The 15,776-nt window shown below is 41.2% G+C and overlaps 1 protein-coding gene across 2 annotated transcripts in view; it reads left to right on the top strand.

The window, feature by feature from the left end:
• Positions 1–15,776, top strand: part of jakmip2 (janus kinase and microtubule interacting protein 2) — a 278,068-nt gene that overhangs the window by 152,649 nt on the left and 109,643 nt on the right. For both annotated transcript variants that reach the window (XM_043704011.1, XM_043704012.1), the window contains exons 7-8: positions 11,122–11,322; positions 13,589–13,687. In XM_043704011.1, the coding sequence (XP_043559946.1) occupies positions 11,122–11,322; positions 13,589–13,687 (300 nt within the window). The remainder of the gene's footprint in view (positions 1–11,121; positions 11,323–13,588; positions 13,688–15,776) is intronic.

Below are 15,776 nucleotides of genomic sequence, written 5' to 3'. Positions count from 1 at the left end.
CATTTTCCTGCTTTCTCCACATAACCTTTGAACCTCTTGGCAATCAAGAACTTTTCTACCTCTGTCTTAAATATACTCAATGACCTGGCCTCCACAGCCTTCTGTTGCAACGAATTCCATACATTCCCCAATCTCTGGCTGAAGAGGTTTCTCCTTACCTCCTTTCTAAAGGGTCTTCCCTTTACTCTAAGGCTGTGCCCTCAGGTCCTAGTCTCTTCTGTCAATGAGAACATCTTCCTAAAGCCTACTCTGTCTAGGCCATTCAGTAGTCTGTAAGTTTCAATTAGATTCCCCCTCATCTTTCTAAACTCCATTGAGTATAGTCCCAGAGTCCTCAAACATGTGTTAAGCCTGTTCTATGTTCCATTGCAATTTTTAGATAGCTCTTAAATTATTTGAGCAAAGCACTGGTTCTCTAAATTGGTTCACTTCCTAAATGCTTGTTCTGCAAGGCAGTAGAGTCAAAACAGGGTGGTGATTCATAGGAATATATGAACAAGAGTAGGTAATTCAGTCCAATAATCTGCTCTGCCATTTAATAAAATCAAACACATGATGCCTCTCACCCACCCTATCCCCATAACTCTTTTACAATATTGGTAATCGATCTCTCCTTTAAGCATATTCCAGGATCACATTCTGCAGCTTTTTGGGATGGAGAATCTCAAAGATTCACAACCATCTGTGTAAAATAGAGTCATAGAGACACTCAACACGGAAACAGACCGTTCGGTCCAACTTGTCCATGCCGACCAGACATCCTGAATTAATCTAGTCCCATTTACCAGCATTTGGCCCATTGTCATCAAGGTTCCAAATGGTATCTCTCCCATTTTAAATTGTCCCCCCAACCCACAGGTTCTTCACACCCCAACCAAGAGAATCACGTTGCCTGCACCTACCCGAACTATCGCTTTAAGTTTTGTTGGGAGCACCTGTCGTTCTTTGTAACTCCAAAGAATACAGGCCTACTTTACCTGCTCTCTCTTCATTGGACACTCACCATCCTGGGAGTAAGTCTGGTGAACCTTTGCTGTATACCCTCTATGGCAATAACATCTGACCTGAGACAAGCAGACCAAAACTGCACACAATACTCCAAATGTCATCTAATAAGCTCCTATATAATTGAAGCAGGACTCCCTTACTGCTGCACTCAACCCCTTGTGTGAGAAATGATAATTCTTCATTAGCCTTCTGCGTATCATGCTACACTTGCATGCTATTCTTCACTGGCTTATTGATAAGGACACCTTGATTTCTTTGTACATCAAACTTTACCACTGAAGAAATACTCCGCGCATCAGTGTTCCCACCAAAGTGGATAATCTCTCAATTTTCTTTCTTATATTCCATCTTCTGAGTTCCAGCCTTCTCGCTAAGCCTGGCTGAAATCTCTCTGAAGCTGTTTTACATCTTCCTCATAACACACATTCTCGCTTGTATCATCTGCAAATTTGCAAATCATACATTTATTCCCCACATGCAAACCATTGATATATATTGTGATTAGCTGGGACGCACATAATAATACTTGTCACATGCAACTAGTCACAGCCTGACAATGTGAAAATGACTGACTGTTTTAAGTCCACTCTGCTTCCTGTCTGTTCACCAAACATTGATCTATGGCAGTGCATTACTTCCTATCTTATGTCCTTTAATTTTATTAATGAGTCTCCTTTGGACAACATTATCAAAAGCCTTCTGAAAATCCAATTATACCATGTCCATTGACTCCCCTTTAATCTATTTTGCTAGTAACATCCTTAAAAAAACTCCCATGATTTTCCATTTACATCCCCAGCTGAATTTTCCCAATTAGATAATTATTATCCAAAACTCCAGTTCTCATATCCTTTATAATAGAGTTTGATGTCAGGCTAACAGGGCTTAGTTCCCTGTTTTCTGTCTTGTTCTCTATTTAAATAGTGGGGTGACATTTGTTACTTTCCAGTCTCCAGACATCATTTCTAAATGTCGGAAGACAACCATCAATGAATTGATTAAGTCCACAGCCACCTCTTTCAACACTCTGGGATGTAGAATATCAGATCCTGGGAACATGTCAGCCCTATTTCCATTAATTTCTGTAGTACGTCATCCTAGTAATATCCTTCAATGTTTCATTCTTCAGATGCCACAACATTGAATTCTGCAACGCCATGTTCCATCACATTGTCAGATGTGTAGTGAATGCTGTATTAGCTGAGACATGCGATAGGCATCTATACAGTGTTGTCTGAAAACAAAAACATGAGAGTTTTATTTTTCATTGTGTTATTTTTTGGGTTGGGACTACATGCATACAGTATCCAGAAAAGGAATTCATGAAGGTTATTCCAAGTAAATAAAGTAACCACTGGAACAGAATTATTTATCTGACAGAGCTCTCAGCAAGTTAAATAATAACTTGCCTTTATTAGAGATTCCTGGCTGTAACTATGGTGATGAATGATCCAACTGAAAAGGTAATAGGAGAGATGAGTGACAAAAGATGTCCTTAGTTAACAAAATAAACTTTAGGGTTCTGAGGAAGGGTTACTTGACCCGAAATGTAAACTCTGATTTCTGTCTACTGATACAGCTGACCTGCTGAGCTTTTCCAGCAGCATCTGTTTTAGTTTTCAAAAATAAAACTAAACATGGACGGGTTGGACTGAAGGGTTTGTTTCTGTACAGCTCTATGTACAACTCTACGTAAGCTCTTACAGAGCATTTTATGATAACCATGGCATTACGTCTTCTATGAAAAATACATACAGGCACTGCCCTTATGAATAGCCTTGAACTGTCCATTTCGTTCATTTTATGACACAGTTGGGCACTATTCCATACCATGCAATAAGAGAACCAAATTTCTTTCTCAAATATTGACTGTCTCATACAGTTATAAAATTGTTGAATCAACTTTTTATTATATTGGTGAAGGCGTGTGAAAATGGTTGTCTGGCGAATTTTCAGTCTCAACTAATTAATGCATTTAACAGCCTCTCTGACATAGCTTTACCACCACAAATGATGAAAGGAATCAGATTAACAGTTACGTTGATCAAAACATAGAAAGGACATGCCTCTACCTTTTCCCCTTGCTGCCCTGTGATCCACGTGGGAGCATTTTGCAATTACTGCCCTCCTTTTGGTGTCGTCAATTGGGCTCTGCACTTTCCCAAAGCTAAAATCATTCAACTCGATTTGTGGAGGGTTTCTTCTGATCACTGTCGCTGATGATGGATTGGCAAACGAAGAAAAAAAGGGGTGAGCTACTTTATATCCCCGAGAATGTTGGTGACATATTTTTCCAACAAAAAAATGTCGAGAGACACCAAGTGATACATCTCCATCATGAATTAACTGAAAGAAAGTAACATAAAGGCTGCGTGTATTTTAATTGCATTGGAAAAATCAAGCAGGCACTTTTTAAAAAGCTGTTTATGCATGTGGTAATATATACAGAAAAAAAGGTGACTTGCTTGAATATGTTATAGCTAACCTCACTTTTCTTTTGCATTATTGATCTTATGTTGCTTTTGACCTCTCTGGAAAATGATGGATGACACTGCTGCATGTTTATACTTTCAGTTACTCTCCAGTGTTTCACAATGGTCCAGGGACCAGACACAGGAGAGAGTTTATTTATGCCTTTTGTTTTCCTTAAAGATTGGCAACTTGCCCAGGAGTGACCTTGGTTTACGAGGTCAGGAATACTGATTAGTGATGCCCACATTGGAGTGCATAGTAAACACATACAATTCTTCTGTGCACACTTATTTTATTTGTTAACTTTTGCAACACGCTGTAGAGTCAGACAGCACAGAAACAGACCCTTCAGTCCAACCGGTGCATGCCAAACATAATCCCAAACTTGTCCCACCAGCCTGCTCCTGGCCCATATGCCTCTAATCCTTTCCTATTCATATACTTACCCAAATGTCTTTTGAACGTTGTAACTGTACTCGCATCCATCACTTTCTCAGGAAGTTCATTCCACATGCGAACCACCCTCTGTTGTAAAACAAAATTGCTCTTCATGTCTTTTTAAAATCTCTCTCCTCTCATCTTAAAAATGTGCCCCTGAGTCTTGAACTCCCCCATCCGAGGGAAAGGCAACTACCATTAACACTAGCTATATCCTCCTTATCTTATAAACTTCTATAAGGTCATCTCTCAACCTCTTATGCTCCAGTGAGAAATGTTCCAGCCTATCCAGTCTTTCTTTAGAACTCAAACTTTCCATACCCTGCAACACCCTGCTAAATCTCTTCTGTTCAGTAATAACCATGCATAAAGAGCACTACATCAGCATAATTTTATCCCTATAATGCCTACCTTATAAACCAAGTCAAAGTTCTTTACTACAAAGGAATGGTGCATTTGAAATGAATCCAGTCGGAGTTTCTAAGTATGGATGATAGCCATAATGTGTGACATGAAATGTCTGAGGAGACTGAAGGGGGATCTTGTGGAAGTGTATAAGATCATGAGAGGCATGGATAGGGTGAATGCACTCAGTCTTTTTCCCAGGGTTGGGGAATCGAGGACTAGAGGGCATCAGTGGAAAAGGGACAAAACTGAAAAAAAATATTTATAGACTGCATTCAGTACAGAGATGAGGTTTAGACCTTTTCAAAAGGTGAGAGGTATTAAATGTATTGTATAAAATGTTACAATTCTTTTCATAGAAATCATAAAATCCCTACAGTGTGGAAGTAGGCCATTCGGCCCATCGAGTCCACACCAAATCTCTGAAGAGTGTCACACTCAGACCGACCCCCATATTCTACCCCTTTCACCCTGCATTTCCCGAGGCTAACCCATCTAGCCTACTCATTGCTGGACACTATGAGCAATTTAGCATGGCCAATTCACCCTAACCTGCACATCTTTGGATTGTGGGAGGAAACCCACGCAGACACTGGGAGAATGTGTAAACTCCACACAGTTAGTCGCCTGAGGCTGGAATCGAATCCAAGTTCCTGGCACTGTGAGGCAGCAATGCTAACCGCTGAGACACAATCCAGAAGGAGCTTTAAGGGTGCTAGTTTAGTTATAGAATTAAGTACAGAAGTCTAGAACCTTCCTTGCATTTTTCTAAGAATAATATTTTGCCCTGAATATTAGAAAAGCAAAATACTGTTACTGCAGGCAATTGGTCATAAAACGTCCTGGAGAAACTCAGGAGGTCAGGTGACATCTTTGGGGAGTGGAACTAAGTAAAATGTTGTCTGGTCAGTATCTCTTTGAAAGAGGATAGAGGGCATAAAATAATAGCCAACAGACAGACTCATAGCGCAAAGCCTAGGGGATTGGGAATGAGTGAAGTTGACAGACAATACCTGTCAGGGGGAGGTGTAATGACAGGATTGTGAATAGCTGTCCAACAGTAAAGAAGGACAGGAATGGTGAGGAGGGGGGATGAAAAATTAAACCAGTAGTGAAACATGAATCAAAATAGTGGCAGAGGTTACAGTGTAAAGTTATTGAACCTGATATAAATCCAATTGTAAAGTACTCCATGTGAAGGTGATTTATTCCTTCTTAAGCATGTCATAGAGTCATAGAAATGTACAGCAAAGAAACAGGTTCAACTTCGGTTCAACTTGTCCATGCCGACCAGATATCACACCCTAATCTGGTCCCATTAGCCAACACTTGGTCCAGATCCCTCTAAACCCTTCCTATTCATATGCCCATCCAGATGTCTTTTAAATGCTGTAGTTGTACCAGCCTCCACCACTTCCTCTGGCAGCTCACTTCATACACGCACCACCCTCTGTGTGAAAAAGTTGCCCCTTTAGGTCCCTTTTACAACTTGCCCCTCTTGCCTTAAACCTATGTGCTCTAGTTCTGGACTCTCTCACCCCAGGGAAAAGACTTTGTCTATTTATCCTATCCGTGCCCCTCATGATTTTATAAGCTCATCCCTCAGCCTCTGATGCTCTAGGGAAAACAGTCTCATTTGAGCGCTGGAGCAAGATAAGGTCAGAGTGGGTGCAAAGGGGAGAATTGACATGATATAAGAACATTGGAGCAGTAGAGCCCATTCAGTCCCTTAATCCTGTTTTGCCATTCAACAAGATCATGGCTAATTTACCTCTCGGCCTCAACTCTTCTTTTGTGCCTGCTCAGCCTAACATCTTTGTTGTTTATAATATCAAGCTATCTCCTATATAAATTGTGACAGTTTGGGATAGAAAATTCCAAGCATTTACAAACTTCAGGGAAAAGCAATTCATTCATATCACAGTTTTAAATAAGTGTTCCTTATTCTGAACTGTGTCCCCTGTTTGAGATTCCCCTTGGAGCGGTAGTATTATCTGAATATTCCTGAAGAAGGGCTTATGCCCGAAACGTCGATTCTCCTGTTCCCTGGATGCTGCCTGACCTGCTGCGCTTTTCCAGCAACACATTTTCAGCTCTGATCTCCAGCATCTGCAGACCTCACTTTCTCCATCTGAATATCTACCCAATCATGCCCTCTCAGAATCTTGTATTTTTTATTAAGATCACTCTTCATTATTCTAAATTCTAATGAATAAAGGACCAAACGTTTTAGCTGTTTGCCAACCCATTCAAATTAAACAATGAATCAGCAATTGAATCTCTTTTGAATTGCCTCTAATGCCAGTATATCCTTCTTTAAAATCTGGGGTCCATAATTGTACATAGTACTCCAGGTATGACCTCACCAACAGCCTGCAAAATTGTATCAGGACTTCGCTATTTTTAATCTCCAATCCCCTAACAATAAAAGCTAAAATTAAATTTCTTCTCTTAATTACTCACTGCACTTGCATGATTAATTTTCACCTCTTATGCACAAGAACAGCTAAATCCTTTTCCGCTGCACTTTTTTGATGTCTCGTTCCATTCCAATAACTGTCTGCCTTTTGATTATTCTTACCAAAGTGGATGACTTCACGCATTCCTACATTAAATTCTATCTGCTGATCCCCAATCCATACTAATACACTATCCTCAAATCATGAGCTCCCATCTTGTGCAAGAATGTTTAGGTGGCCACCCTATTGAAAATCTACAAATCCTAATACCTTACCAGTTTCCCTTTATCAATTCTGTTTGTTATATTCTTAAAGAACTCTCAAATTCATCAAACATGATTTTCGGCATGGTGGCTCAGTGGTTAGCACTGCTGCCTTATAGTGCCAGGGACGCAAGTTCGATTCCACCCTCAGGTGACTGTGTAGAGTTTGCGCATTCTCCCCATGCCTGTGTGGGTTTCCTCTAGGTGCTCCAGTTTCCTGCCACAGTCCGAACATTTGGAGCTTAGGTGGATTGGCCATGCTAAATCACCCTGTAGTGTCCCTGGATGAGTAGGGTGGTTATTGTGGATATGGGGTTATGGCGGTGGGATGCTCTTCAAAGGGTCAGTGCAGACTCAATTGGTCAAATGGCCTGCTTCTGCACTGTTGGGATGCTATGATACTTTCACATGTTGACTCTGTTTGATTGTCTTAAGCTTTTCAAATTGTCTTGCCATTTCTTTCTTAAGAATGGATTCTAGCATTTTCTCCAGTGAGATATGTTAGGCTAACAGATCAAGAGTAATCAGGGCATGGAATGCCCTGTCTGCAACAGTAGTAGACTCACCAACATGAAGGGCATTTAAATGGTCATTGGATAAACATATGGATGATAATGGAATAGTGGAGGTTAGATGGGCTTCAGATTGGTTTCACAGGTTGGCCTGTACTGTGCTTTATGTTCTATTTTCTTGCTTTCTATCTCCCTCCGTTTTTCTGGAACAGGGACATTTTAATGACTATCCACTCCAATGTAACCATCCTCAAATCCAGTAGGTTCTGGAAAATTTCAACCATCACCTCTGCAACCTCTGTTACCATTTCCTTATATAACCTTGGATACAGGTCCTCACTATTCCCGCTGGTTTGTCAAATACTTTATCCCTCATGATGGAGGCTGTTACAAGATCTTTCCTCCGATTAGCACCTTGATTGTCAGATATGTTTAGCGTCCACCATCATGAAGAACAATATTGATTTAAGTTTATTATTTCCCTGTTATTAAATCCTCCACACTGAACCACTCTTATTTTATACAAGTGTTGGAACTCCTAATTTTTGAAAAAATGATTTTGCCAATTTCTTTCATAATTGAGACTTCCATAGTGACAGGCGATTGGAAGCTTATGCTCATGATTATAGATTGAATGGAGGTGTTTCACTGTTACTCAGTCTGCATGTGCTCTACTCATTGTAGAGGAGATCACATTGTCAGCAGCAAATGCAGTCTATTAAGCTGAAAAGATACACAACCACTGCTGAACCAGCGTGGCATTTCCATTTCTGGCACCAGTCAGCTATATGGATTTTTGATTGCCAATTGAGAAACTTTTTGTCACAACTTTACACCTATTTGGTGTTCCTCAATTTCATTCTAATTCAAAATCAGTATAGAAAAATTTGAGCTTTTCATTTTACCAGCCTCAATTCAAATGAAAGAACTATTTTCAAGACCCAGCTGAATTTACTGCTGTCCAATTTCTATTTAAGTATAGGAACGGGTTTACAGAATAAAAGATATTTTCCGTAAGAAATACACGTCAGAGGCAATTCACAGCCTTCACATTTCCTTAGGGGTTGCTCTTGGAAAGTCTTTGCCTTCATGGTGTATTTTGAAGTAGTCTTCATGTTCAACTGTTGCTTAATACATCTAACCATTTATGCAAATGATACATTTCACTATTACAACTCTGCCTCAGTCTGTATCATTATGATGTAGAGGTGCCTGTGTTGGACTTGGGTGGAGAAGGTCAGAGGTCAGCCAAGACCAGGTTATAGTCCAACACGTTTATTTGAAATCACAAGCTTTCGGAGCGCCGTCCCTTCACCTGATGAAGGAGCAGTGCTCCGAAAGCTTATACTTTCAAATAAGCCTGTTGGACTATAACCTGACATCTGTGTGACTTGTGACCATATCATTATGGCCAGGCAAGGAGGGTGTGAATTAACTTCCCTTTTTTTCCAACCTCCTCAAATGAACACAGCGATGTTTTTTTTTATTATACTGGCCTACCTCACTTCAATTTAAAAAAAAGTTAATTACTTCGCCAGAAACTCCAAGAAGCAAATCACAAGTTTTTCATGAGTGAAAGACTGAGTAATTCTGTTACCTCCTGTCCCCACCGAAAAAAGGACATGGCACATACACAGGTACAAAGTTTAAAAATGGAAGAATGTCCAGTGCAACATGGATGATACAAGAACATGGATATTTAAGACCTCAGGGTGTCTTCATATTTTAACCTGAGACCATATTTGCTTGGCTACGTCAGGTATTTTCTGTCCAATTTGTAATTACCAGGTTCTTCATTCTTCAGGAGGCTGAGACGGCGTAGCAGCCTTCCCCAATACCAGTTGGAAGTCAATCTCCCTGCTCTGTCAGAAACAATAGCTCCCTACAATATAGCTGATTTGTGCATTATAGTGTCTGAGTTCTTTATTTTCTGACAAGTTGATCACAGCCAATGTGCTTTTTTTTAATCTCTAACACGTATTTTCCATAAAGATAAATGAAACAAGAGCTAGAGATCCAATTGACAAGTTTTAGTCTCTTTTGATAAGATGCTCTTAGTTACTGTTTCATGATTATTGATGGATTTGTGAACTTGATTCAACCTATGCACAGGTGATCACTGTGCCCATTTTTAAGTCAACGTATTCTTTCCATTCCACTAAAGTCCCTAAGTATCAAAGTCCGATGATGGAAGTCCAAAATTGATAACCCTTATTTTACCACCATTGTGTTGACATGTTTATTGGAATGAATACTGTATACACGAGCAGAGTTATTATCTCTGGACTGTTAATCCAGAGAAAGTGAGGACTGCAGATGCTGGAGATCAGAGTCAAAAGGTGTGGTGCTGAAAAAGCACAGCCGGGAATTCCTGATGAAGAGCTTATGCTTGAAACATCGATTCTCCTGTTCCTCAGATGCTGCCTGACCGGCTGTGTTTTTCCAGCGCCACACTTTTTGACTGCTAATCCAGAGACCCAGGCAATATCTCGGGGATCAGGGTTTAAATCCCACCAGAGCAGATGGTGCAATTCAAGAAGAATCTGGAGTCAAATGTCTAATGACGACCAGTGCTGATTGTTGGAAGAACCCGTATGGGTCACTGATGTTCTTTCGGGAAGGAATCTGTCATTCTCACCCAGTCTGGCCTGCATGTGACTCCAGACCCACAGCAATGTGGTTGACTCTTAACTACCCTCTGGGCAATTAGGAATGGGCAATAAATGCTGGCTTTGCCAGTGACGCTTTCATCCTGTGAATGAATAAAGGGAAAAAACACGCAGCAGGTTTTACATCACTTCCCTGGAGATCATCACCACCCAGATATGTCTCAAATATGAATCAGACTGTGGCCAGACAATAATGAAAGACCTATCCCTGACCTATATGAGGTAATGATTCAACTTTATGGCATCCACCCAGTCTAAACCCTAATACCTGTGGACAAATGATTGAGTGTTCGGCAAAACATTGTCCCTCGCAAATGCACAGATGTATTAAAAATATAAATGTATCAATGGATTCTCACGCCAGTACTGAGAAACAAAACTGCACAATGACATTGGGAATAGATTTGTGTATCCCACTAAGAAAAATTTTAATAGCACAAGCTTTGAATATTGTCTTTACTGACATAAACTGGACAGCATGGGCAGCTTGTTTGTGATTAGATTCTAGAGTGGTTGTGTTGTATTTTCTTGCTGAAGTTACTTACAGTGCAAAATTAAGACTGATGCTAGAGACAAGGTCCATACACAGGAGCAGAAATTAGGCCATTCAGCCCATCAAGTCTGCTCCACCATTCAATCATGGTTGATAAGTTTCTCAACCCCATTCTCTTGCTTTGTCCCCATTACCCTTGATACTCAAGAACCCGTCTTTAAATATACACAAAGATCTGGCCTCTACAGCCTCCTGTGGCAATGAATTCCATAGATACACCACTCTCTGGCTGAAGAAGTTTCTCCTTACCTCCGTTCTAAAAGGTCTTCCCTTTACTCTAAGGCCGTGCCCAGACGGAGACTGCACTGACTCATGGTATTTGCTACCTCTTTGTGTTTCAAGATGGATGAGATTAAAGCTAAAGATCGAACTATCTTCTCCCTGGAAAAAGAGTTAGAGGTGCAAACAGGTTACACACAGAAGCTTCAACTCCAGAAAGAGGCACTCGATGAGCAGTTGTTCCTGGTGAAGGAAGCAGAATGTAACATGGGTGTGAGCAGCCCGAAACGCGAGGTCCCAGGCACCGATCGCCCAGGCAGTCCGGTAAGCAATGCAAACATTCGATGCTTTTGAGAAATACCATTACTGCTTAGGAAAGGAAAGCTTGTATTTATATAATGTCACCTCTATATTATATGCATCACAAAATAATGGAAGTGCATTCAGTTATGCAACACCCATCATCAACTCAGAAGGAAACATCATGAACTGAACAATAAATTAATCGACTTTTAGATATAGTTGGGAGGGGTTAGCCAGGATACTGCAAGATTGCCCTCTTCTGTGATCAGTAGAAGGCCATCTTTAATTTCCAGCAATTTACTGCCTGCATCTTAGTGAAACAGCACCACTCCCATCAATACAGCACTCTCTCCACTTCGCTGAAATGCCAATCTAGATTATGCTGTTACACTGTGGAATGGGGAGAGCTTAACTCTTACACAGAAACATAGAAGATTGGAGCAGGAGGAGGCCATTCGGCCCTTCGAGCCTGCTCTGCCATTCATCACGAATATGGCCAATTATCCAACTCAATGGCCTCATCCTGCTGTCTCCCCATAACCTTTGATCTCATTCGTCTAAAGGGTTATATCTAGCTGCCCCTTGAATACATAAAATGTTTTGGTATCAGCTACTTCTTGTGGTAATGAAGTCCACAGGCTCACCACTCTTGTGGGTGAAGAAATGTCTCCTTATCTCCATCCTAAATGGTCCATCCAGAGTGTGACCCCTGATTCTTGAGGTTTATGGAACATGGAATACCATGTGATCTGAGAAAGATCTATTATATGGGGATTTCCATTAAGCTGAGTGTCAGTATATTTAGGTTATAGTATTGTTATCCCTGAGCTATAGATTAAGGGAATTCAACCTCACGTGTCCTGACCTACAAGGTCCTGTCAACAATGCATTATCAGATAATTTCTTCCTTTGCTGTTTGCTGGACAGTGGTTCCTGTTGGATTTATGTGTGTAAAAGATAGGAATGACAGAATCAGAGTAATCTGCTGTGGGTGGCTGGTCCAAGTGTGGTATTTTGAGAGTGACCTGTTAGTAGTATTGGCCTTTGGGATGACCTGGTGCTCTGGAAGGTACAATTTCCTTGCAGGTTCATTCTTCTGTTGGAATTGAATGTGCGTCAAATATGCAAAATTCGTAGTTTTTGATCCATTTTGCTTTTAAAACATGCATTTTCAAATATTATTTTTTGGCTAAAGTGAGCAAGTGCAAGATTTAGTGTAGAAAGCATTATTTGAAGGTGCAGTGTTAGTCTCTGATGCAATATTAACAAACTCTGGCTTCGCACTGATTTATTTTCGAATAGGTCCCTCACGTTTACATTCAGAAAACTTATAAAGTTGTATCCAGATAAAGCAATTACTTTCTAAACCAAAGTTCATTGTTTGTACTGCACGATCAACTCTGCAATATAATCTCCCGATGATGTCCCCCTTTAAAAATAAGGCAAATGAAATGTGTCCTTTCCCCTCAGATTGATGCAAAGTCTGAGTTTGTACAGATTAGAAAGTATCAATTTGAAATTAAGTGCACTATTTGCCTAACTGTAACAATTGTGGATAAAATGGAGCAATAAACATTTTGCTTGAATTTCTTATTGGAGTTTTCAATTTGTTTTCTGCATTTAGCTGCTTGCTTGATTCTTGAACAGTCAACAGCCATAATGAGCAGAAGCTTGTCAGTATAAGCACTCCCTGAGCATTCTGGTCTCCCTGCTGTGGGAAAGATGTCATTAATTTTGAAAGGGTTCAGAAAAGATTTACAAGGATGTTGCCGGCGTTGGAGGGTTTGAGCTACAGGGAGAGGCTGAATAGGCTGGGGTTGTTTTCCCTGGAGCGTCAGTGGCTGAGAGGTGACCTTATAGAGATTTATACAATCACGAGGGGCATGGATAGAGTGAATAGCCATAGTCTTTTCCCCAGTGTAGGGGAGTCCATAACTAGAGGGTGTAAGTTGAAGGTGAAAGGGAAAAGATTTAAAAGGGACCGAAGGTGCAACTTTTTCATGCAGCGGGTGGTGCGTGTATGGAATGAGCTGCCAGAGGAAGTAGTGAAGGCTGGTACAATTACAACATTAAAAAGGCATCTGGATGGGTAAATGATTAGAAAGAGTTTAGAGGGATATTGGGCCAACTGCTGGCAAATGGGGCTAGATTAATTTAGGATATTTGGTTGGCATGGCGCATTGGACCAAAGGGTCTGTTTCCGTGCTGTACATCTCTATGACTCTGACTCTACTGCTCAGCTGCATTGCACTGTTTTGTTATTATTCTGTAATATCCTTGTACGCAGGACCTGCGGAGAAATCAACGCAAGATTGCAGACCTGAACTCAACAATTCGGAAACTAGAGGATAGGAACACGCTGCTGGTAGATGAAAGGAATGAACTCGTAAGTGATTGAAGTTGGAAATCGCTTTGCATATTTACGATCATGGGTCAGAAATCACACCTCACCCTCCTCCAGTGCCCCAGAGTCCCTGGGTTTGAACAAGCTCATGAGAAGCATCCCATCCTAGTTTTGAGTGACAGACTTGTAACATTATATGTCAGCACAACTGACAACAGACTTCTCCTGTATCTTTGGTATATCCTACCCCACAGGGCTGAGGTGGCTCTGTCATTGTGGTGATTGATAGACATCTAAATTTTAAACACATTGTGGGGTTTGGGGGTAATGTGGACTATGGCCCTTCAGGGAAGGAAATGTGCCACCCTCATCCGGTCTGGCCTCCATGTGACTCCAGCCCCACAGCAATGAGGGTATCTCTCATCTGCCCTCTGAAACGGCCTGGCAAGTCACTCAATCATGACAAACTCTAATGCCGTTTTGAGTCAACATCTAGCAAGTGGACTGCTGTGGTTCAAGACGACAGCTCACCACCACCTTCCCAAGGGGCAACAAGGGACAGGTAATAAATGCTGGGCCCAGACAGCGACTCCCACATCCCACAAATGAGTAAAAAGACAAATCCACGATTGTGTAGAATGGCAGAGGAGACACAAGAGGCTGCATGGACGATTCCTAGTTCCTGCCTTTCACGACGCACCGAACTGTCATCCTCAATTATGTAATGGGAATTGGGAGCAAGGCTTTTAATATCATTGTTTCTAACTCAGGCAATAATGCCATCGTTACCAATCTGCTAGTGAATAACTAACTCAAGTCAAAACAGTCAGTCTCTCACGATCTTTCTATTTTGCATGATACAGATACTTAAAGGATAAGAGATTTCTCATGTTATCAATATATGGCCTGAACCAGACTAAACCTTGTGTTGCACTTTGAGCTCAGAATGCCTCCAAATAAGAGTTTTTCTCCAAGTCCCATTGATTCCAGTTTTGCTCGGGCTCCTTGATACCACACTCAGTCAAATGCAGCCTTGATGTCAAGGGCTGTCACTCCCACCTCACCTCTGGAATTCACCTCTTTTGTCTGTGTTTGAACCAAGGCTATATTGAAGTCAGGAGCGGAGTGTCCCTGGCAGATTGCAAACAGAGTATCAGTGAGCAGGTTATTGTTGAGCAGATGCTGCTTGATAGCAGTGTTCAACACCCCTTTCATCACTTTATTGCTCATCAACAGAAGTCTAACGGGACTGTAATTGGTCAGAATGACTTTGTCCTGCTTCTTGTGTGCAGAACATACCAGGGCCATTTTCCATATTATTGGGTCGATTCCCAAGTTGTGACCACACTGGGTTCTGCAGCAGAAGTCTCCGTACTGTGGCTGGAATGTTGACAGGATCCATAACCAGTACTTCCAGCCATTTTTGTTATCACTTGGAGTGAATCAAATTGGCTAAAGACTAGTGTTTGTAACACTAGGGACCACTGGAGAAGGTCAAGATGGATTATCCAGTCAGCACTTGTGGCTGAGGATTGCTGCAAATGCGTCAACCTTGTCTTTTGCATTGATGTGCTGGGCTTCCCCTACATTGAGGTTGGGGATATTTGTGGAGCCTCCTCCTCAAGTGAGTTGTGTAATTCTCTATCTCCATTTATGACTGGATATGGCAAGACTTCAGAATTTGGATCTAATCCATTACTTGTGGTATTAGTCCTGTCTCTCACTTCCTGCTTCCATAGATTGGCATTCAAATACTCCTAATTTACAGCTTTACCAGGTTTACACCCAATTTTTAGCTCTGCTTGATCTGCTTCTGGCAGGAGACCACCATATTGCTGTGTGTATGTAGTCACTTATAGACCAGACCAAGTAGGGTTTATAGTTTTCCTTCCAATAAAAGGGATTAGAGAACCATGTGGTCTTTCTGTAACAAGCAACAATGTTTTTATGGTTATCATTAGCTGAGACTAATGTCCTTTAGGGAAGGAAATCTGCCATCCTTACCAGTCTGACTCACATATGACTCCAGACCCATACAATATTAACTCTTTACTGCCCTCCGGGGCAATGGCGGATGGGTCATAAATGCCCATCCCTCTTCCCCATCCTCCCTTTCCCCTCTCCTCCCTCT

The sequence above is a fragment of the Chiloscyllium plagiosum genome, chromosome 14 (genome assembly GCF_004010195.1).
Source record: "Chiloscyllium plagiosum isolate BGI_BamShark_2017 chromosome 14, ASM401019v2, whole genome shotgun sequence".
In the NCBI taxonomy this organism is placed as follows: Eukaryota; Metazoa; Chordata; class Chondrichthyes; order Orectolobiformes; family Hemiscylliidae; genus Chiloscyllium; species Chiloscyllium plagiosum.
The sequence above is the reverse complement of the archived record's forward strand: the minus strand, read 5'-3'. Positions and strand labels throughout refer to the sequence as shown.